The 23,392-nt window shown below is 44.6% G+C and overlaps 1 protein-coding gene across 1 annotated transcript in view; it reads right to left on the bottom strand.

The window, feature by feature from the left end:
• Window positions 1-23,392, bottom strand: part of chrnb1 (cholinergic receptor, nicotinic, beta 1 (muscle)) — a 41,980-nt gene that overhangs the window by 15,977 nt on the left and 2,611 nt on the right. The window contains exons 2-8 of the mRNA XM_056300697.1: window positions 16,064-16,197; window positions 14,377-14,421; window positions 13,398-13,507; window positions 8,285-8,393; window positions 7,949-8,093; window positions 6,296-6,481; window positions 3,248-3,471 (exon numbers count right to left, since the gene is read on the bottom strand). Of these exons, the coding sequence (XP_056156672.1) occupies window positions 3,248-3,471; window positions 6,296-6,481; window positions 7,949-8,093; window positions 8,285-8,393; window positions 13,398-13,507; window positions 14,377-14,421; window positions 16,064-16,197 (953 nt within the window). The remainder of the gene's footprint in view (window positions 1-3,247; window positions 3,472-6,295; window positions 6,482-7,948; window positions 8,094-8,284; window positions 8,394-13,397; window positions 13,508-14,376; window positions 14,422-16,063; window positions 16,198-23,392) is intronic.

The raw sequence follows: 23,392 nt of genomic DNA on the forward strand, positions 1-23,392 counted from the left end.
GTGTATGTACACGTCAATGTATCTGTTTTTGCAGCTTTGTGCAGGTTTTTTTTTTCAAAATGCTTAAGCACAAAATGCTTAATTTGGAAAAGGTGCTATTTAAAGTATTATGACTGACCTAAACGAATTTATTGATCAATACTCTCAATATAGACTGAATTAATAGATCAATATTGACTTACAGTTTTTATGCACTTAGGGGGAGATACGGTAAGGGTGCATAAGGCCTTATTCAAAACCAACTAAGCATTAGTTTTTCCTTACATTGTGTAGCAGTGAACAGTAAATAGTGGTTATCATTGTGAACAAAGACATTATGGTCTGTGGTCACAGGGCTATGCTTTTACCATTTTGCGAGTGCGCTCTTTGATTAACATCCATCCATTCATCCATCCATTATCCACGCTGCTTATCCCAATCAGGGTTGCGGGATGCTGGAGCCTATCTCAGCAGTCACTGGGTGGCAGGCGGGGAGACACCTTGGACAGGCAGTCAGGCCATCACAGGGCCGACACACACACACACACACACACACACACACACACACATTCACACCTAGGGACAAATTAGTATGGCCGATTCACCTGACTTACATGTCTTTGGACTGTGGGAGGAAACCAGAGCACCCGGAGGAAAACCACGCAGACACGGGGAGAACATGCAAACTTCACACAGAGGACGACCCGGGTCGACCCCTAAGGTTGGACAACCCTGGGGCTCAAACCCAGGACCTTGTTGCTGTGAGACAACCGCGCTAACCACTGTGCCTCCGTGCCGCCCTCTTTGATTGACATACTAAACCTTTTTTTTTTAATGGTTGCAGTTTCTGACCTGGCTGTCCTGCATTTGTTTAACTGCTACATGGTATGCTAATGCTTTTTCTAAATAGTACTAGACAGAGCTGCCAAGCACCTTGGAAGTGGAAGTCACATTGTAAACTGTCAGACCAAACAGCGGCTCTGACTCCAAGTCATTGTCTTTGCTATATATCCCTGTTGAAGTCTTACCTTAAGCCTCTTCATTTCATTATCGCTCTCAAGTGTGTGTGCACGCAAATGTGCACACACACACACACACTAAACGCTGCACACAATATCTAAGAAAGGGACGAGAGGGAGAAAAAAATCAAACTCTATAAGTGTTCCTTTTTCCCCCATTCTCCACAAGCCAATACAGAGGATCAAATCATTCAAATTACCTGTGTATAGGCCTTCTGGGGTGATTGTTCAGTCTCATGGAGAGGCAGAGCAGGGGGCCAGAGCACGGAGCTGCCGACCAGACTTGTAATTAGCTTTAATGTAGGGGCCGAAGCCATTGATGGAGGTTAATGGTATAACATGACGTTCAGTGTGTCAAGAATCATGAAGGGCTTAATTCACTGGGCTGCCGAATGCCGCCACCACCTCGGCCTCTCCCTCCTCATCCCCAACTCTCCTCTACCCTCACAGCAGGACTCTTTTCCTCCTTCACCCAGCTTTGTTCTGACTGTCATAAGTATTCATGAGCTCCGATCAAGCCTGTGCTCTCCTTCGCCCCGCATCAGCACCACCCCTGGTGAGGAGGAAAAGGAAAGAGAAAGGGCTGCTTTCCAAGCTTCGACGGCGTTATTATTATTTTTTAGCTTAGGGTTGTGGTGAGGAAGTGTCCAGCTAACTTTGACGTCACCCACCCAGGGTTCCCACTCATTTTTAGAAATAATTTTCCAGGACATTTCAAGGACATTTTCCATGACTTTGCTTGGATATACATGACAGCCATCGTGCATGGGAAGATCAGATTATTCGGTATTAACTATCAGTTGAAGCCTCAGTAGTCTCCATGGACTTTGTAACTTTTAGCTAGTCGCTGAATGTACCCTCCAACTTCAAACACTGATGTGCAATCTCAGTGACTAAAAATTTGGCTGAAAATAAGCAATCTCAGCTACAAATTATGCAGAAAATATGCCATATAAGCATACCTATCTCAACCATGCCATTTACACCCTGCTCAAGGAGCTTCACTTTGATGGCAACATTTGAGAAAAGGAAACGTGGTGCTGCCACAGATGCTGTCTTTATCTCTGTGAGGGCCACAGTCATATGCAAGGTGAGAAATGTGTCACCGATGTCATTTCAAACTAGAATATATTATGTATAGGTTACTGAATACTTGTTTTTTTGGAGCGTTTGGCTAGCATATATTCTAGTGGTGCAATAGAGCATATAGTTTATTGTAAAGTTCCTACATTTAACTGCAGGTATTACTTTTTTTTGGCAATTGATTCCTTTATTTGATAGTGATAGTCAAAAGCTAGAGACAGGAAAGGCAGGGGAGAGAGAGAGGGGATGGCATGCAGCAAAGGGCCTGGGCTGGATTCTAACACAGGCTGCTGCGGTAAGGACTCAGCCTGTGGTACGTGCTCTACCAGGTGAGCCACCGGGTTGCCCCCTAGCTGCAGGTATTACTTCACCACAAATGTACTCGTTTTATGTATTTGGTTTAATTGTGCTACTGCATATATACTTCCCATTTTTTGTATGCAGATGTTTGCCTGACAAAGGCGAAACTGATCAAAACATTGCTTAATGAGACATGGGAGCTGTATCTCCAGTGCATGGGTAACTTTCTCGCATGCTCTGCAATCCTTCATCCAGCACCTGACCTACTAAGGTTTGGATTAGCACTTGACCGTCATGTTTCACAGTGGTATGAAAGCCTCTGACAACAGAACAGCGGCTTCCTTATGCACATAGACATTGATGAAATCTATGAGGCTCTGAGTGATGCAACGATCATAGTGCTCGATGAAGAACTCCTGTAAGCTTCCACTGGCTGCTCTGACCATCTAGCTGCATGTGGTGGACACTGGCAACTTGCTGAAGAACCAAAGCTTTTAGTTCCACTTTAAGTCAAAACCACAAACGGGTCTTTTGCAGCAACAAAAACACAGGTGCATCTTTTCTCTTCTTTTTCTTAAAACTTTACGACAGCTCCTCAAGTTGAGTCATTTGACTCAAGGTCACAGAGGAAATTAGCATCTCATTCATCACACCCAATCAACTATGTTTACCTGATTTAATATTTTTCTGCATTTCCACTCAATGCTTAAGACCTATACCTGTATAGACATGCGCACGCACACGCACACACACACACACACACACACACACACACACACACACACACACACACACACACACACACACACACACACACACACACACACACGAAGTCCCACTGTAGAGACAGCTGGCAGGGCACTCACCTTGCGGACCCAGAGGGGCATGCTATGTGTGTTAGGGGAGCGGTGGTGAAGGTTGAGGACCACCACGCTGAGGATGACAGAGAAGGTGACCAGGATCATAGTGAACATGATGTAGTTGACGATGATGGGCACGCCCAGCGAAGTCTCAGGAACCTTGTCGGCCAGCAGCAGGAGGAACACAGTAAGGGTGAGCAGAACGTTAATTGAGAGGCCCATCTTCTCTCCTGGAGGGAGGAGAGGGAAGGAGGTGAGGAGAGGGAGGGACGCACTCATGCACACAACCAAATAGATTGGTACTTGTGTTGAAAAACATCAGAGGAAAAAAAAATCACACTCTGACTACGTACAAATGTTCTCAAGAGGGAGTTCTCTCAAGGTTAGAGAGAGTGACACAGACATGTGCATTCACACGACATTCATTTCATATGCATTACAGATATTAACATGTCCCTTGCTGTCACGCTTTCGCTCCCTCCCTCTTACAATAACACACCTCTCCTACGGAGGACACTTGGTGTCATTTCTGTAGTCGGTGGGTGTTGCAGAGAATCCTGTACAACTTAGGATGTTGTGTGTTGTGTAATGAATCTGAAGGACAATACAGTAGCCTGTATGGGCAATCGAACGTCAAACTGATGCAACATTAATGTAAATTTGAAAACAGATTGACAATAACATCATAAGATACAAATGCAAATATCAAAAGGGCGGCATCGTGGCGCAGTGGTTAGCGGTGTCCCCTCACAGCAAGAAGGTCCTGGATTCAAACCCCCCCCCCCCATCCCAGGTCATCTTCTGTGTGGAGTTTGCATGTTCTCCCCGTGTCTGTGTGGGTTTTCTCCGGGTGCTCCGGTTCCCCCCACTATCAGAAAGACATGCATGTTAGGGTTAATACCCTTGTCTGTGACCCTGACCGAGGCATGGCAAGACGAACTGGAGTTGGTCCCTGGGTGCTGCACCGCGGCTACCCACTGCTCCTAGCTACACAGCCAGGATGGGTTAAATGCAGAGAAAGGATTTCCCCACGGGGATCAATAAACTATCTCAAAATAAAAATAAAAAATCTAATGACTGAAGAGAAACACACACACAAAAGGGTAAGGTATGAAAAAAAGTGAGAGATGCCCATGTGCACTAGCAACTGATCCCACCGTTATTTGGGTTGTATGAGAACATTTCTGGTGTGGGTATTTGCAGTGCGTTTTGTGAACATTATTGTGTTGCATGATTTGCAGTTGCTTTACACTTTCCCCTTTTTATTTGTGTTTCTTTTTAGTAGTTGTGTATTCGGGTTTGCATTTGTGCTGCATTAACAGAGCGTATGTATGCCTTCGATGAGAAACACACACAGCTGAAAACTATAATGACCTTGGTTTGTCCCTATCTGAAGGGGTATATGTGCCTGGGAATGAAAGTCTACGTGGCTGTAAGCTCGAGGGGTTTGATAGAAACACAGAGGGGTCGAGGTTGGGCTTCTCATAAGGAAAGGCTGCAGGGTTTCTCGGTGTCCTCGTGTTGTGAGCGGTGCCGTCATGCATGGCCAGGTTTCTGCACAGGAAGGAAGAACAGCTCGCCTTACAGCAAGGTGCTAAAGGGTACTATGGCATTCTCCGTCTGAGTAATTGCAGTAAGATATAAATACAGATTTACACATGTGTAGCACAACCTACATTAACCAGGAAGACCCAGTTCCCATGTTTTTCTCAGGGTTTTCTTTTATAGCAAAGAGACCGACCAAGATTCAGACCGCCTTTTAGACAAGGTCAAGATCAAATTAATTTGGTCTGTGTTCTTGGACCTGCCCTCGCTTTCTTGAAAAGGTTGAAAAATGCTGACAGCTGTCAACTAAAACCCTCCCAACCTTTGAACTCCTTTTTTTTAAGTTTTCGTGGTTTAAGTGATAATGAGGATTTAAATGGTCTTTTAATTTCTGCAACCTTAGGGCATGCGAAAATCACCGCGGTATGAATAAGCAAATTAAATGGCTTTTCTTAAAGTTTCTAGGGCTTATTTTTTTAAATACATATGGGATATTAGTAAGACATGGCTCGCCAGTTGTAGGTAACAGGTGTTTGTCCTGACAAACTTAAACTTTTGGAACTCTGTCATCAGGTGCATGTCTTTGTCTTTTGGATTTGGTAAATTCTCTCCACATCTATTTCTACGTGTGGGAAGATGGTGGTGTGAACTCACGTTTGCGGCGGCCTCACCCAGTACTGACTATGCAGTGTCTATGTCTGCGTCTAAGTTTGTGTCATCGTGTGAAGTTTTTATTTTGATCCTCGATTTTGTTAATGGCTGTGAGAGCTGGTTGAGAGCTTGGTCTGATGTGTCCTGTGGGCCCAGGGACCACAGCCTGCCCAGAGCCGCGCCTGAGAGGAAATGCCAAGGCAGTCTGGCGGCGGCCTCGCCTAGCGTCCACTGTGCAGTGTTTTTGTCTGCGTCTGCATTTGTGTCGTTGTGTGGAGTGCGGGGAGGTGTGTCAAAGGTGTCTGGGGGGGAGAGCTGGTGTTGGGTCATCTGGGAGAGCTTGGTCTGCTGTGTCCTGTGGGCCCAAGGACCACGGCCCTGCCCGGAGCTGCGCACAAAGAGGAAACAACGAGAGCGGTCTGACAGGAGGCAGAAGCGGGGCAGGCTAAGCTAAATGCTAGCCCATGCAGACCGGCAGTTCCGACAGTCATGCTGGCTGGTGTTTGTTCTCTGGACAGTGGAATTTTTGGACTGTGTTGCACTGGGTGGACTGTGTTGTTAACTGTTTTTTGTTTTTGTTTTTTTGCATTGTTCTCTCTGTTTTTGTATGTTTTTGGGAAGCTTTGGAGATGTGTTTTTGTCTTTTGTGTTGCACTGCTGTGGGCAGGAGGAAACGAAATTTCATTTCTTTTTGTGTACGCAAGTACATGAAATGAAATGAAAATAAATTGTTCCTGATTCCCACAAACCATGTCAGTAGCTATCAAACCGTCAGAGACTGAGCTCCTCCTACTCGATGGAGCTGCTCTATTTCATCAGAAACTCATTGCAGAGGACATCACTACATATAGTTGTTACCTGCGTCGGGGGGCAGGTAGAAATTAAAGATGGCGATGATAGTGATGAGAATACAGGGAATGATGATGTTGAATACGTAGTACAGAGGTTTCCTCTCTATTATCAGGTAGAAAGTCATGTCCTCGTACAGGTCATCGTTCATGTTCTTCCTGCTGGGCTTGTGTCTGATGTACCAGTCGCCACTTTCTGGGGAAACATTTGGTAACACTTTTAAATTACAGGCCATTCATCGCATGCAAACTATCAAGTAATATGTGTGTATTATAGATGTAATAAAACGGTAGTGATACATAACTATAGAGTAACAGAGCCAAAGTAAAGATGGCATATCATTTGATATTCACCTTATATTCCAATTTAACAGCTAATTACTTTTTATTCCTCTGGCACAAAGGATTCAAAATATTTATGTTTGGCACAACAAGATTTGTGAATCTATTCTTTCAATACTTGATATAAATTATAATTAACACCACATGAAAATGACAAGGAAGTAGATTTTTTTTTTTTAAATCTCCTATTTTACTCATATGTCACACAGTAATGACCAGTCGTCATAGTTTAATTACAACTATTTAACTTGTGAGTTGCTTCGTTATTTCTGCAAAATGCATGACATGTAATTAAAAAAGGTTACAAGACATGCTCATCTAAATTTTAGCCATTTAGCAAACACTAAAACAGAGCAACTGAAGAATAACTGTAGCAGTTAATTAAAGTTAAATTATTGTACCATCCCTCGCCAATATATGGGGCTTAAGGGCCAACACAACACAACGTGTGAAATTAGAGAGGAAAATCAGAAACAAACAAACAAACAAAAGAAACGTTAGGGATGTAAAAGAAATGATAAATTAGTGCCTACATTCTCCAAGGGGAAATAAAGGATACAGAATAACTTATATAATGTGTATTTGTACATTTTATTAGTTGCAAATCATTGCCAGAGTGCTGGAAAAAAAACCCACACTTATGTGACAACTGAAGCCTGGCAAACTAGAATGATGAGCTTCAGTCGTATTATTTTTTGCACTTAGCATATTAAACTTTTCCAGCAAAAATGAAAAAATTGATGTTGAGTTCATAAAGCCACTGATACACATTAAAATGGCTATCAGTTAATTTAATTTAGAATTTTTTTTTATGATATTTGGTCGAAATCTTTCCACATCCCAACAGCGATCATGTAAATGGATGCTCTGGGTAAAAACATCGGGTTTTCTTAGCTGCACTAGGTGCTGTAAACAGAGACAGAATATTTTCTCTGCACTCGCTTCTTCTCAGCCAATCAGGAGAGTTCTTTGCAAGATGGTGTCTCCATTGGTCCCTACAGTGTACGTGCTGTCAATCAGTTTACTCATTCACAAGACTCTTTGGCAGAAGTAAGGGGGCGGATTCTGTTTTGCAGTATGTTTTCAAAATATAGCTAGCTATACCTAACTTTCGCCAAGGATCTCTTACCCCCAGTTAAAGTTTAAATGGTAGCCTCACAGTCATTCATTACTCACTACTTCATTCACCCCTTCCACCAACTCCATCCCTAATGTTTCCATAGCAGAGGATCAATCGCATTATACAGCCATTCATTAATCCATGAATTTATCCATCCATCCATCCATCCCAACCCCACCCCATTTCCCTCCAGATCCCCACCAGTGAAGGCTTCGTCCAGTTGGATCTCGCGGATCTCGTTTCCTCTGGAGTCCAGCGCGTACTGCAGGTCAATCTCAGTCGAGTCGTAGGTGTAGGAGCGGAACTGCATGGTGCAATTCTGCCAGTCGAAGGGGAAATAAGTCACCTAGACGAAGGAGCGGGGTTGTGACAAGAGAGAGCGAGAGGGGAGGAGGAAAGGGAGAAAAAGACAAGTGAGTTGGAAGGTGACTAATGGGTTGAGACGAATGAAAATGAGGGCACTCCATATGTTCCCATAGCGTGGCAAATTCGTAAGTGTGTTTGTATGTGTGTGTGTGTGTGTGTGTGTGTGTTCACCTTAACCCCACAGGAGCTGCAGAAAAGGGCAGGGGGGGTCCAGGTCACCCTGCCATTACTGTAGACCTGGACATGTACATGGAGGGCCACATCAAACACTCCATCATTACTGCAGAGAAAGAGAGAGAGAGGGAGGGAGATATTGCACAATAAGAAAATGGTCTACTAGTTTTCAGGAATGATGACAAAATCATAAATTATAAGAATGAGACTGCCCCTATAACTGTTTTTAGATGCGAAGCACCTCATGAACTTTCTCTCAAATGGACATTTGGTCTGCATAGATATCGGGTGGGGGTGGGTGTTGCAACTCCTCCAAAAGTGTGTCTGAATGAACGCATCTCCAGTAAAGAATTTGAAACGGAAAACGTTTTATGTTTAATTAACATTATAATAGTCAATGTTAAGAAAACTGGCGAAATAGACATTTTTCAGGACAGTCATATTGACATGAAATAGCAGGTTAATGCGGGTTTAATTAATGAAGTTAATTAAGGTTCTATTCCATTTAGTGTAGCAGAGCCTTCCAGGGAGCCAACATGCACAGTAACAGAAACCTGATTCTGTTTTACCTGAGTGGATCGGAGTCTTAATTAGTATCATCGCTAACACTTGTATTTACCTTATTTCCTGTCAAAATGGCTGCTGTGACAAAGGTCTATCCATTTATTTCTGCACCCCCACTGCTACTTTGTCTTAGCCTCTCCTTTGTTTTCCATCGGTTGGAATTGCCCATGCAGTTTCATTCGTGGCAGGATTTCAGAAATGCCATCACCAGAGATGCAAGTAAGATGTCCTCCATCACCTTTAACCTGCTCAGACGAATACATTTTTCTTAAGTGTTTCCAAAGTGTCAGCTTGTTTTTCTGGGTTGTCGTTTGGCTAAAGGTGTGATTCAGATGAGCTAACGTAAGGTCTGCTGAAGCAGTGCAAAAACATCAATTCTACAACATCAACGTTGAGCGTCCACTCAGGATATGATGTAAATAATAACGTTAGCGACTCATAAAAAAAAGTGCATCAGTACTAATCTTACTTCCAATTGCAAACTTCAGACAATGCTTCTGTATCCTTCTGTTCAAAGCAAAGTCACAAAGCAGTTGTGCGTCACATCTACAACACCATTTATGTCCATATTTTCACATTGTGTTGGAGAACATTATGGTGGACGACTGCTACGTTCTCGCTCCTTGGACCCATTCAGTGTCTGCTGGGAGAACCAAAGACCAACTAACTTGCATGCACAATGCTAAAGCTTGCATTCAGCTGGAGCTCACTGAAGACAAACGGCTTACGGTGTGAGGCTAACCACTGTAAATATACCATTGATGCTGAAAAACCCGCCTTCAGACTGGGCGGACAGTTTAGTGAGACCAAACACCTTGCGTCTGAGTTGACCTCTGTTGGAGTTTGATCCGTGGGACAACTTGTGACTTGGCCAAGAGACTTAAAATGGAGCTAGCTCTTCGTGTTATTTTTTGCAGCATTCTTTTTCCTTTTTCACAATATTTTTGTTTTTTTTGTTTTTTTTTAATTTTGAGCTGTTTTATTGATCCCTCATAGGAAAATTACACTCTGCATTTAATCCATCCTAGCTGTGTAGCTAGGAGCAGTGAGCAGCCACCGTGCAGCGCCCGGGGGACCAACTCCAGTTCATCTTGCCATGCTTCAGTCAGGGGCACAGACAGGAGTATTAACCCTAACATGCATGTCTTTTTGATGGTGGGGGAATCCGGAGCACCCGGAGAAAACCCACCACAGACATGGAGAGAACATGCAAACTCAACACAGAGGACAACCTGGGATTCAAACCCAGAACCTTCTTGCTGCGAGGTGACAGCACTAACCACTGGGCCACTGTGCTGCCCGTATCCTACTCTATTTCACTGGATGATAAAATGTCATTATATCTCTGATTATTGTACTGTCACTTGCTCTAACCATCACAATAATGGGATTAGCTACAATCCCACATTCCATGATCCACAAAATATTTACACTCACGCACATCAGAAACAGGAAAACTTACCATAAATCAGCACAACAGTGAAGAACCTGTTTCGTGACTACAGCGCTAATGTCATGTAGACAGGAAGCTGTTGTGGCCATTTAGTTCACAATACAATGCACCATAAAGACATGAAGTCAATTAGAGACACAGATTTAGCAGACTGTCGGAGTACAGTGGCTCGCTTTTATGACTCTGGCAGTGTAGAGAGGAGAAACACATGTCCTCCTAAAACCCTGTCCCTGTGAAGGTGTTGGTGGAGTTAAAATGAACAACATTGATCATCCTGTAGAAAAAGACACCCACACCTTCTTTCGCAAGTGTGTGTGTGTGTGTGTGTGTGTGTGTGTGTGTGTGTGTGTGTGTGTGTATGCATAAGGTTCTAAGTATGCACCTCCCAGGCTGAGCAGTGCCATCAGCTCTGTTATTGGGGAGCCATGCTGCTTAATTGCCTATAAAGCACTGATATATGAAGCAGTGGAGATATTTACAGCAGAGTTAATGGGAGTCTCTACATTGAGCAATGCGGGTCTGCATGGTAGTGTGTGTGTGTGTGTGTGTGTGTGTGTGTGTGTGTGTGTGTGTGTGTGTGTGTGTGTTTACGAAAAAGGGAGCGCTGCACTTTAAAAAAACAGGGGATACTTAAAAACTAAATTCACCTGCAGTGAATGCTAAAGTTCTAACACTGAGACCATTAACACAGCCACCTATAGGCCGATTATGAGACAATAGTGCCCCGCACACAGACACGTAAAAGCCCCCCCCCCCCCCCCCGCAGGGCTGGTACATTGACTTGCAGCCAACAGCAGAATAACTAAATTCACCTGTACCTCAACAAGATTTACAGCGCTCATATACAAAATTAGCTCCAACAGCATATTAACTAAGATATACATTGCCCTGCAGTTACCTTTAGTTTTTCAGGAGGACTTTTGGGGCTCTGTTATTGACATGAATGACTACGCCCTTTGCCTATGCAACAAGAAATGCAAAGTTAATAACTGACTTCACGCTCTTCACCCTGAACTGTTGGGCCACTGGTCCTGGGCCCAGTAGGGCCATTCAGTAATCCACCCATGCAGCCAGCAAGTATGTAAACTAAATTTTGATTGCTGTCATATCTCTTTTCCCTGCTCACATACTACCGTACCTGCAGTGGGGCCCAGTATGATGATTTGATCTATCAATGCTCCTTTATTTTCCATCTTCTCCTGGATCGCCAGAGTATCATGGTGGAGGAGGTTGCATGTACCAATGATCCCAAGAGCTATGCCGCCCGGAGCTTGGCTCCTGGTAGGGTCACCCAAGGCGGATACGTCAAAGGGGAGGTTCGAGACGAAGTGCAATCCAACAAAGACCTCAACGGCAGAACTGGTGGAAGATGTCTCCAGGTCACAACAGCAGTGAAGGCAGATGAAGGCTGCAACAGAGGGTGGTCCCCAGTCATCCTGGTTCTCCATGCCATTGGACTCTAGCCACCCCCTGCCAAGGACTGTGTGGTGGCTGCAGGTGCATTAGCCACTCCATGTAAAAAGTTGTCACGCACGGGTATCCTCCTGAAAGGACCTAGAAGGAGGATAGTCATACTCGACCCCGAGTGACCGCCGATGATGATGATTTTCCATTGCAGTGATTGAGCTTTTCTAATAGTCTCACTTCATTTGACTCACACTTTGTGATATTAGGAGGTATTGACAGACACCAATATTGGCCAGTTAGCTGTGCAGCGTAAGAACTGAGATGGATAATTGATATCTATATTTCTGAATAAATGGATAGAGACTGCTTTTGTCTTTGCACTGCTTTTTTTGTGGATCCCCCCCCCCCTGCTTTTTCTCCCTAATTTTATTACCCCACTCTTCCGAGCCTTCCTGGTCGCTGCTCCACCCCCTCTGCTGATCCGGGGAGGGCTGCAGAATACCACATGCCTCCTCTGATACATGTGGATTCACCAGCCACTTCTTTTCACCTGACAGTGAGGAGTTTCGCGTGGGAGGATCACGTCATTCCCCCACAGTTCCCCCTTCCCCAAACAGGCGCCCCGACCGACCAGAGGAGGCGCTAGTGCAGCAACCAGGACACATACCCACATCCGGCTTCCCACCCACAGACACGGCTAATTGTGTCTGTAGAGACGCCCGACCAAGCCGGAGGTAACACAGGGATTCCAACCGGCGAGCCCGGTGTTGGTAGGCAATGGAATAGACTGCTACGCTACCCGGATGCCCCGCCCTTGCACTGTTTGAAGAATGAATAGATAACATCCGTGCAAAAATCTGATGTTTACAGGGCTTATTTTGAAACAATAACTTGAAATAATAGCAAATGTGACCTGAAATTGTTGGGGGGAAAAAAACCATCAACTGCTGTTTTGTACAGTTGTGGTGACTTCCATCAAACCTAACTTCACCTTGTAATCCAGATAATTGTAAATGTGGCTGTAGTTCAGCTTAACAATTACATTTCATTTGATTTTCAGTTGATTTTCATTAAAAATCAAATAACGGGGCTGCATGGTGACACAATGGTTACCGCGGTCCCCTCACAGCAAGAAGGTCCCAGGTTCGAGCCCCGGGGTAGTCCAACCTTGAGGGTCGTCCTGGTTCATCCTCTGTGTGGAGTTTGCATGTCGTCCCTGTGTCTGCATGGGTTTCTTCCGGGTGCTCCAGTTTGTAGGTCAGGTGAATCAGCTGTACTGAATTGTCCCTAGGTATGTGTGTGTGTGTGTGTGTGTGTGTGGGTGAGAGTCCTGTGTGATGGCCTGGCGGCCTGTCCAGGGTGTCTCCCCGCCTGCCGCCCAATGACTGCTGGGATAGGCTCCAGCATCCCCACGACCCTGAGAGCAGGATAAGTGGTTCGGATAATGAATGGATTTATGGATGGATCAAATAACGGAAAAGGCAGCAGGTGAGCAAAACAAAAAACAAATCAATGTGTTAATCTGTGCATAGAACTCCTGATGATATCAACACATCTCCTGACAGACAGAAAATAAATCCAAACATGGGTAAAATCCAGAACCCACCGAAGCACTTTAAAGCAAAACAGCCTTCAGGTGTGTGTGCAGTTAATTAATGTTGATGCATGTGAGGCATGAGCACTTACTTATTGATGAGGACAATGTCAGGAAGCCAAACCTTCCCAGATGGAATACGCAACACTTCGATACCACTATACTGCTTGGGTTTCCATGACAATCTAACATCCGTCCACTCCTGTAAAGAAAAAAAAAAGTGCCAAGGGTCAGTCAGTGTGTGTTTTCACTGAATGAAAACCTATGAGGATGTGTTTATGTGTGCAACATTGAACTTACTTAGTGTTCATTACAGTGTCGTGTATCACAAGAGAAAATAAATGAACGCAGAGGAAGGGATGAAAGAGTCAAAGAAAGCCACTGCGTGCAAGAGTGTGGGCCAAAGAGACAGAACGCAGAACACTTTACAATTATAAACAACATAAACAGTTCAGTTTCATTAGTTACCGCTGGGATAATGTCCCTGTGCATTTGTCCATGCATAATGTCAACAGCATTTGCATAATTTTTCATCTTGCTTAAACCGTGCGTTATAATTATCATTTCAAGTGCTCTCGCTTGGAGAGTAATTTGTTTCGATTGTGTTGCTACTGCAGCTTTCTTTAAGCTCTGGTTTTACATAAGGAGGTAGGGGTCTCGAGTCAATTAACATATTATCATTCAAGTCTCGGCTGAGCCAGTCACCGTCATGTGAAATGGGAAGGCATCACACTACCTGAGAAAAAGGACACAGTGACTTCTGCAGTATGCAGCATGCAGTGTATTAGTACACGGTTTCAGACACACTCAGTGTACCTCCAATGATACAATCACACAACTGTCCTGGATTAGTGCAGCAGTGACCCACTTAAGTATTATGGGATGGAACAAGTGTTTGTGTCCGTCAAACAAAAGGTTGGTAGATAATCACTTGCATCCTTTAATGACTTCAATGAGAACATAATCAGGAATTTCCAAACAAGTCCTCAGCAAATGGGGCACCTGTCCAGCCATGGCAGGCAGTCAAAAGGATTTCAGATGTAAGTGGGAGCGACAGATAAAGAAACTTACCAAATTCATCACAACAACTGTGCTCATTTCTTCATTTTTCATATTCTGGAGAGAAATTAAACAAATACACACATTTAAGATTTGCAAAGATGTTGTTATGGTTCGGTCTGTGTTTGGTTGGGGAACAAAAAGCATTCTGCATTCTACATATTCCCCCTTATTACTGCAACGTTAGTAACAACAGAAGTTCTCAACTATCGTTCACAAATACATACATACATGCATATATGTATGTATGTATGTATGTATGTATGTGTTTTTTTCATATTTCATTTTTTTATTTTCCTGTTTCTACTGTCAATGTATAGCAAAATTGTAAGAATTTATGTCATAATGCTTCTGTGTGTGTGTGTGTGTGTGTGTGTGTGTGTACCAGGTTTTTCTATCTTAATGGGGATATTTGGTTCCCATTAGGATAGAAAACCCTGAAACCACCTAACTTGTGGGGACATTGTATGGGTCCCCATGAGGAAAAGGGTCTGTTTTAGGGTTAGGACTTTGGGGTTAGAATTAAGATTAGGTTAAGGTTAGGGTAAGGGTTAAGGTTAGGCATGTAGTTAAGATGGTTAAGGTTAGGGGTTAAGGGCTAGGGAATGAATGTAGTCAATGAGGGGTCCCCACAAATAATAGGGTGGTGTGTGTGTGTGTGTGTGTGTGTGTGTGTGTGTGTGTGTGTGTGTGTGTATTACAAAGAGCACCACTAGCTAGCCATGCTTTGTCACCCACACAAAACTGTAGGTATCTATAGCATTCAAAAACTGCAGCAGTGAGTAATGATTATAACAAGAGTGTGTACGTATACAATACATTAATAAATGTGTGTGTGTGTGTGTGTGTGTGTGTGTGTGTGTGTGTGTGTGTGTGTGTGTGTGTGTGTGTGTGTGTGTGTGTGTGTTTGTGTGTGTGATTGAGTGCCCTTGCGCATGTGTTCATATGTGGTTGAATGTGTCGGTATCTGCATGCATATGCAGTTGTGTCCTTTTATAAAGGGGGGGGGGGGGTTGGCTGATGTGATTGTCCAAGGGGGGGCATATAGCCTCTCTGAAAAGCCTGCTATTTAAAACTCAGGGAGGAATGTCAGGGAGACAGCTGGGAGAGAAACAGAGGGCGGGAGAGGGAGAGGGGCAGCGGGTGAGAGGGCATATATTTCTCCACAGCCATGTCACCGATGCTTCCTGTGACTGCCTGCAGTCTTTGCCGTCAGTAACTGATGATGTGAGTGTTAATGTTAACACTACAGTTTACCAGCTCTGCATAGAGGGCTACTGACGCCTCCTTCCAAGTGGGTTGGTCTTTAAAGGTCGTTCCACCCCGGAACCCAATGATCCTCTTGTGATTTCCTCTGAGAGGAAATCACAAGAGGCTGGCTGACCTTAACTTGGAGGTGTGAGAAGGTGTGAGGAGGTGTGAGGTGTGTTGTGCGTCTCGTGTGTACGTGTATTCGTCTTACTATGTTTGTATTTCCATGCCTGTATGTATATATGTTGCTTTTAAGAGGAAGAGAAATAAGATTACATTAAATATCACCAAGTGATCTGGTGTCTGGTTGCAAGTGTGTGTGTGTGTGTGCGTGTGTGTGTGTGTGTGTGTGTGTGTGTGTGTGTGTGTGTGTGTGTGTGTGTGTGTGTGTGTGTGTGTGTGTGTGTGTGTGTGTGTGTGTGTGTGTATTGTATTTGTATTCTCTCACAAATCCAACAAAGGAGGATAGGATCATGCCCACACGGACCACCACCCTTTCGTTGGGCCGGGATGCAGGAAGAACTTTGAGGTTGTAGTTGGAAAAGAGATCCTTGATCAGACCCTGCTCTATCTCTGTGGCACCTGAAACAAGAAATGTTTGCAGTTATGATAGATTTGGACATTGTCTCCAGTAAACACACTCACAAATGAAAATACACACGCACATATAGTTAGAGCACTTTGTTTTATTTTAAATGGCAACGACAAAGTACAATGTGCTACTGGAGCTGAGTTTGACTTCAACCTCCTACATTACCCTTGTTATGGCCAGCATCTGTCAGCAATTTCATATAATTCCCAGAGGTCTACCTATTGTTAATTAAAGGGAAAATTCATTGATTTTCAGCCTAGCAGGGTTTCTAATACTCTAATCTACTCTAAACACGCTACCAACACATCCTTGTTCTCTTGACTAAGCTGCGTTTCGGAAGGTGGACATGACGTCCCACAACACTAGCCAGATAATTTTATGGACGACAATACAGAAGCTTGCAATGCATTCTGGTAAGTGCAGGCGCTGTGGGAAAGACGAGAACAGCGATTTCTCCATCAATATATACACAGTGAGGACACAATTACCTCAATTGACTACATTACTCATCAATACTGACTACACATACACAAAACCATCAGTGAAAATTTCCTTTAGCTTTTTGAAAAGAATCTGTTTCAATTTATCTGAACTGATTAACCAGTACTATCGTGGGCATAGTAAAATTGTTCCCACATATTTATTTCAACTGCCCTGATTGGAACAGTGAGTGACAGGCAACGGCTTCAGTCAGGTATCCACAACTGAATTTAGCCCCGTTAAGAGGAAGGACAGAAGAGAGTCGAGCAAGCCGTCGTGTGTTGCCCATAGACTGTATAAAATAACGGACACCCACCGTCACTCATCGGTTTGTGGACCACCATTCTGAAGCCTCGAGTTTGAGAAGGGTCTTTCTGCAAGCTGCCAGACAGGGACATAACTTGTAGCAGGACTCCCATCACTTGCCCTAAACATAACCCCTCAACCTTAACCTCAGTGCAAGGATTGGGGGGGGGGGCGTTTCTTGTACTGGGGGCATTTCTTGAACTGGAAAGTAGGCGTTTCTTTTACTGATGTGGGCATGTGTTGTACTTTGGGAGTGTGTCTTGTATGTTACGCCCGTTTTGCAGGCCACAGACATATACCGTTAAGGCGTGTGAATGTTTGTTTCTTAGGGTGAATCTGGGCCATTCCTACCCTCAAGCGCTAAGATTGGCCAGGTCAGCCTGTCAGTCATCCTACCAGGAGTCCCGCCCTCAATTTCACATTCAATTGATTATTCAACTTGCTACATCAGGCTGCGGCTGACAGCACACATGGCCTGTCATTAGTTCGTGAAAACCCATCCATCCATTATCAAAGCTGCTTATCCTGCTCTCAGGGTCGCGGGGATGCTGAAGCCTATCCCAGCAGTCATTGAGCGGCAGACAAGAAGAAACCCTGGCCAGGCCGCCAGGCCATCACAGGGCTGACACACACACACACACACACACACACACACACACACACACACACACACACACACACACACACACTCACACCTAGAGACAATTTAGTATGGCCGATTAATCTGACCTACATGTCTTTGACTGTGGGAGGAAACCGGAGCACCCGGAGGAAACCCACACAGCCATGGAGAGAACATGCAAACTCCACACAGAGGATATCGATTTGGGGACAATGACATGGCTGGATAGCTTGCTGGTCATGTTGTTAAACACTACTACTACTACTACTACTACTACTACTACTACTACTACAACCACTACTTTCGGCTGCTCCCATTAGGGGTGGCCACAGCGGATCATCCGTTTCCATTTCTTCCAGTCCTCTGCATCTTCCTCTGTCACACCAGCCACCTGCATGTCTTCCCTCACCACATCCATAAACCTCCTCTTTGGCCCTCCTCTTTTCCTCTTCCCTGGCAGCTCCATATTCAACATACTTCTCCCAATATACCCAGCATCTCTCCTCCACACACGTCCAAGCCATCTCAATCTTGCCTCTCTTGCTTTGTCTCCACACCGTCCTACCTGAGCTGTCCCTCTAGAGTCCAATATACTCGTTCCTACTCCTGTCCTTCTTCATCACTCCCAGTGAAAATCTTAGCATCTTCAACTCTGCCACCTCCAGCTCCGCCTCCTGTCTTTTCATCAGTGCCACTGTCTCCAAACCATATAACATAGCTGGTCTCACAACCATCTTGTAAACCTGCCCTTTAACTCTTGCTGGTACCCTTCTATCGCAAATCACTCCTGACACTCTTCTCCACCCACTCCACCCTGCCTGCACTCTCTTCTTCGCCTCTTTTCTGCACTCCCTGTTACTTGTTACGTTGTTAAACACTGTCAATCAAATTATATTTACTGTTTCTAAACTGTACCCAACATTATTGACATTGGATCTTGCTAGCATAACGTTAGCTTTCTGGCTGAGTGAGCTGAGCGGACTATTTCTTATCTCCCGTTGCCAAATCATATCTAAGGTTCGTCGTATTTACTGGAGTAGTAAATATCGTTTCCATTACATTAAAACTTAATGGGATGGCAATGATTGTTTCCCTAGTAACGCCCGAAGTTTTGACTAAACAGAGTTATGACTTGTATTAACTTTAGATCTTAATTGCAAAACACATGAAAATATAAATTGTCTTAATTTTTATTGCTTTGGCAAGTGACCATATGCGGAATAATGCCCATTTCAAATTTATCACGCACCAACTCGTAATGCCTGTCCACATTAACCATTTTTTTCCGGATCTTTCCCCCCTTTTCTCCCAATTGTACTTGGCCAATTACCCCACTCTTCCGAGCCGTCCGGTCGCTGCTCCACCCCCTCTGCCGATCCGGGGAGGGCTGCAGACTACCACATGCCTCCTCCGATCCATGTGGAGCCGCCAGCCGCTTCTTTTCACATGACAGTGTTTCATTCATCAGGGAGACGTAGAGCGTGGGAGGATCACGCTATTCCGCCCCGAACAGGCTCCCGACCAACCGGAGGAGGCGCTAATGCAGCGACCAGGACACATACCCACATCCGGCTCCCCACCCGCAGAGACGGCCAATTGTGTCTGTAGGGACGCCCGACCAAACTGGAGGTAACAAAGGGATTCGAACCGCCGATCCCCGTGTTGGTAGGCAACGGAATAGACCACTACGCTACACAGACGCCCCAAAGTTGGGCATTTTAACATGGGAGTCTGAGGGGAATGACTTGGTTTTGGTGTCAGTCTCAAGTGGCCATTCATGGAACTGCAGTTAGTGGCACTAACGCATTGGCTTCATTTCTCAGCCCCGGAGGTTACCTCTTGGTGTGTGTTAACTCCTGCTTAGTGTTTGTTGTAAATGGATTTCAACCGATTCAACAGCCAACTTTAAATTGTTTTGCTGGCTGACGGAAAGAAACGGCACATTTACTTGTCACATTACACGTCACTTGTCATATTTAGCTTCGCTAATCATGATGAAAATAGAAGTGATTTGACTGGTGATCCTGGTAATTTACTTTGAAGATACAAGACCAGCAAAATGGGAGGTAGTGCTGACTTCATGATATCCCAGCAGATAAAATTTCATACTGCTCAATCAATGCAAAGATGGAAAAAAACAACCTCTTTTCTAAAATATAGGCCCTTTAGTTTCAGCTGCAACAAGCAGTGTTGGTCAGGGGTTTTGCTGCCAATGAAATGCTGTTTGTTTGCAACCCCAAGTAAGCTGAGAAATGAGTTGCTGTGTTGTTGCTAATCCATTTAGTCATCGCTTGACAGCCGAGTGTCCTACCTGAATTGTCCTCACAGAAAATATGGCTACTGCTGAACTTTTGGGCGACATCATCTATCAGTTGCCAATAACACATTAGTGCTGTTATTGCTATAAAACCAGGTACTACAGCAATCAATCAGCCCATTTAAACTGGCCTTTGGACAGCATAGTGACAGGGTCACTAATGGTGTTAAGCAGTTTACTACTGCGTTGGCGATTTTGAATGTATTTTGAATGAATAAACACACATAAGATTGGGATTCTTAGGCAGAATTAGTGTCATCTTTCGAACCACTTCTTAAAATCTATTGTTGCGGACTTGTTTTCATGTATGAGGGCTCCCTATGCAGAACTCATCTCCTAGGTGACCTTTCACTTAAGGCCAGGAAAAACTCAGGAAAGCTGTGATCAATTGTATTCGATGGTGAATCATTCTGGTCTCAAAGTGACTGTAATTATGTTCTGCGTGTCATGTAGAGTTCAGTATGTGTGTCTGTGGGGGTCTTTGGGTTCAAATTCAGTGTGCCCAGAATAGGGCAGAACAGGACCAGGAGGTGTGGCGGTCTATTCCGTTGCCTACCAACACAGGGATCGCTGGATCGAATCCCCGTGTTACCCTTGGCTTGGGTTGGTTGTCCCTACAGACACAATTGGCCGTGTCTGTGGGTGGGAAGCCGGATGTGAGTATGTGTCCTGGTCGCTGCACTAGCACCTCCTCTGGTCGGTCGGGGCACCTGTTTTGGAGGAGCAGGGGGAACGGGGGGGTAGCATGATCCTCCCACGCGCTATGTCCCCCTGGTGAAACTCCTCACCGTCAGGTGAAAAGAAGTGGCTGGTGACCCCACATGTATCGGAGGAGTCTGCAGCCCTCCCCTGATCGGCAGAGGGGGTGGAGCAGCGACCGGGACGGCTTGGAGAAGTGGGGTAATTGGCCGGATACAATTGGGGAGAAAAAGGGAGAAAAAAAGAATGGGGGCAGAACATTTTCTATCAATACCAAGGATGGAAACGTCAATGTTAGCCATAGAGGATTTATAGTATATTTAAAACCATATAAAATTCTGCACTACCCGTAGAATAGATAAGGCCCTTAGTGCCTGTGTGATGCTTTCTGAAGTTGATGAGCTGGCAGGCTCTAGTGTACCCAGTCGTGGCCTTGTATGCTAACTCTGTTGTGAACCTGCCAAGACATAAATGCCTACGTTCCTTTCCATTTTCATGCATAATTCCCATTTCCCCCCTGTTTCCGTTCCCCGTGTCGGGAGGTTGGAGGCATTTATAATCAGCAGCTCTAGTGACGCGGCATTTATCACGTCTGGCACAGCGGCAGACCCTGGGGGATCAGACCTGACAGGAATAAATGACAACAATCACCCAGCGAGGCACCTCCATTAGCCAGGCAGAGGGACACGTGGCGGCTGGTGGGAGGCTGAGGGAGGCGGGTGAGGCAGGCGGGCATTTAACCATTTCCTCTCCTCTCCACTCGTGGTTAGATGACTTCATAGGTAGCTGACTAAAGCAGAAGGGGGCCCAATAAAACGTAACAAGGCAAGACGTCAGCGAAGGCGAGTCTCGGCCGTATAAAGAACACAAATGGTGTTGAAAATGAGCACAAATTAATTAAAATGAGAAAGGCAAAGTCAACCGATCACTTTGCCAGGATAGCAGATGAGAGAAGAAAATTGGGGAATAAAAGTAAATGTGTAGGAAAGGGGGAAAGAAAGACACGAAAGAGCAGAGATGAGTCTAAAGACTCCTTCTGTTAAAAAAAGCGCCGCTCACTTTATAATCCCATAAAATGTTTTATGGTAATTTTAGGCCATGACTTACAGAATTCCTTCTTGTATTGATTTGGACAAATACTGATATCCCTTTCATTTCCAATTTAAAAGGTCCTAATTTGTCGAGGCCACAGGGCACAGTTAAAACCACAGCAGTCTAATCACTTTCAAATGAAAATGTACAGCGGTAAATTCAAGGCCTGCTGCTGCAGTTTCCTCAGCAAGCTCGGCTTTAAAAACGTCTCACCCCGGAGCCGAGGGTCTATAATCATAGATATTACCTGAAGTCAGCGAAGAAGAATTCTCTCCCTCAGACAGCCCATGACAATAAAAGCATTTTTTTTTTAAATTTGCTCCCCTTTTTCTCCAATTGCCCCACTCTTCCGAGCCGTCTCGGTCGCTGCTCCACCCCCTCTGCCGATCCGGGGAGGGCTGCAGACTACCACATGCCTCCTCCGATACATGTGGAGTCGCCAGCTGCTTCTTTTCACCTGACACTGAGGAGTTTCACCAGGGGGACGAGCTCGTGGGAGGACACGCTACTTCCCCCAGTTCCCCCTCCTCCCTTAACAGGTGCCCCGACCGACCAGAGGAGGCACTAGTGCAGCAACCAGGACCAGGACACATACCCACATCCGGCTTCCCACCCACAGACACGGCCAATGGGATGCCCGACCAGGCCGGAGGTAACACAGGGATTCGAATCGGCGATCCCCATGTTGATAAGCAATGGAATAGACTGCCACGCCACCTGGACACCCCTAAAAGGAAATTGTTTATGGCCTCATGAAGGACGTTGCTCTTTATGAGAGCTCCTCAGCTCCATGTGAGCACCTTTAGAGTGATAGAGTGTAAATAGTGATGGAGTGATAGTGATAGATACCTTTAGAGTGGTAGAGTACTGAAACACCTCCTGTGTTTAACAGCGACACAGTTAAAATGGTGAGATGAGAAATAAACTATATATTAATATGCTTTTTCCTTTCAGTAGACATCTAATGTTGAATTGCTATCGTTTTATATCCTGGAGGAGGAAATTGAGTGCTTAGATGTTTTAAGCTGATGTAGCCTATTTCTTCCAACTTGGTGTATGTAGGTGTGTGTGTGTGTGTGTGTGTGTGTGTGTGTGTGTGTGTGTGTGTGTGTGTGTGTGTGTGTGAATATAGTTATATATATAGTTATATATCTGTGATATATATATATATATATATATATACATCACACAGATATAGGAAAAAAAGCTTTAATCTATTGCAGTACAGGCCTGTTTCGTGCGTTGTGCACTCATCAGCTGCACTCATCATATATATATATATATATATATATATATATATATATATATGTGTGTGTGTGTGTGTGTGTGTGTGTGTGTGTGTGTGTGTGTCCACAGGATGTTGCAATGAAACCTTCGATGTAGAAAAAAGAGCTCAACAATTCAGGGGCAAAGATATAAATATATATTTGTTTTTGTAGCCTATTATAACCTGTTAGCTTCCTTTTATTACAAAATAAATCCGACAAATATTTTAAAATCTTTAGTATTAGACGTAGTGGGATTTTTTTTTTGGTCCTCCTCTTTTTGTTGTTGTTGTCCTCTTCTCTCTATTCAATTCCTACCGCAACCTAAAACTTCCTGTTTTTAATTGTAAAGATTCAAGTCCAACGCCCCCCCCACACACACACACTGTTAACTGTTAAAGGGA

Source organism: Lampris incognitus, chromosome 20 (genome assembly GCF_029633865.1).
Source record: "Lampris incognitus isolate fLamInc1 chromosome 20, fLamInc1.hap2, whole genome shotgun sequence".
In the NCBI taxonomy this organism is placed as follows: domain Eukaryota; kingdom Metazoa; phylum Chordata; class Actinopteri; order Lampriformes; family Lampridae; genus Lampris; species Lampris incognitus.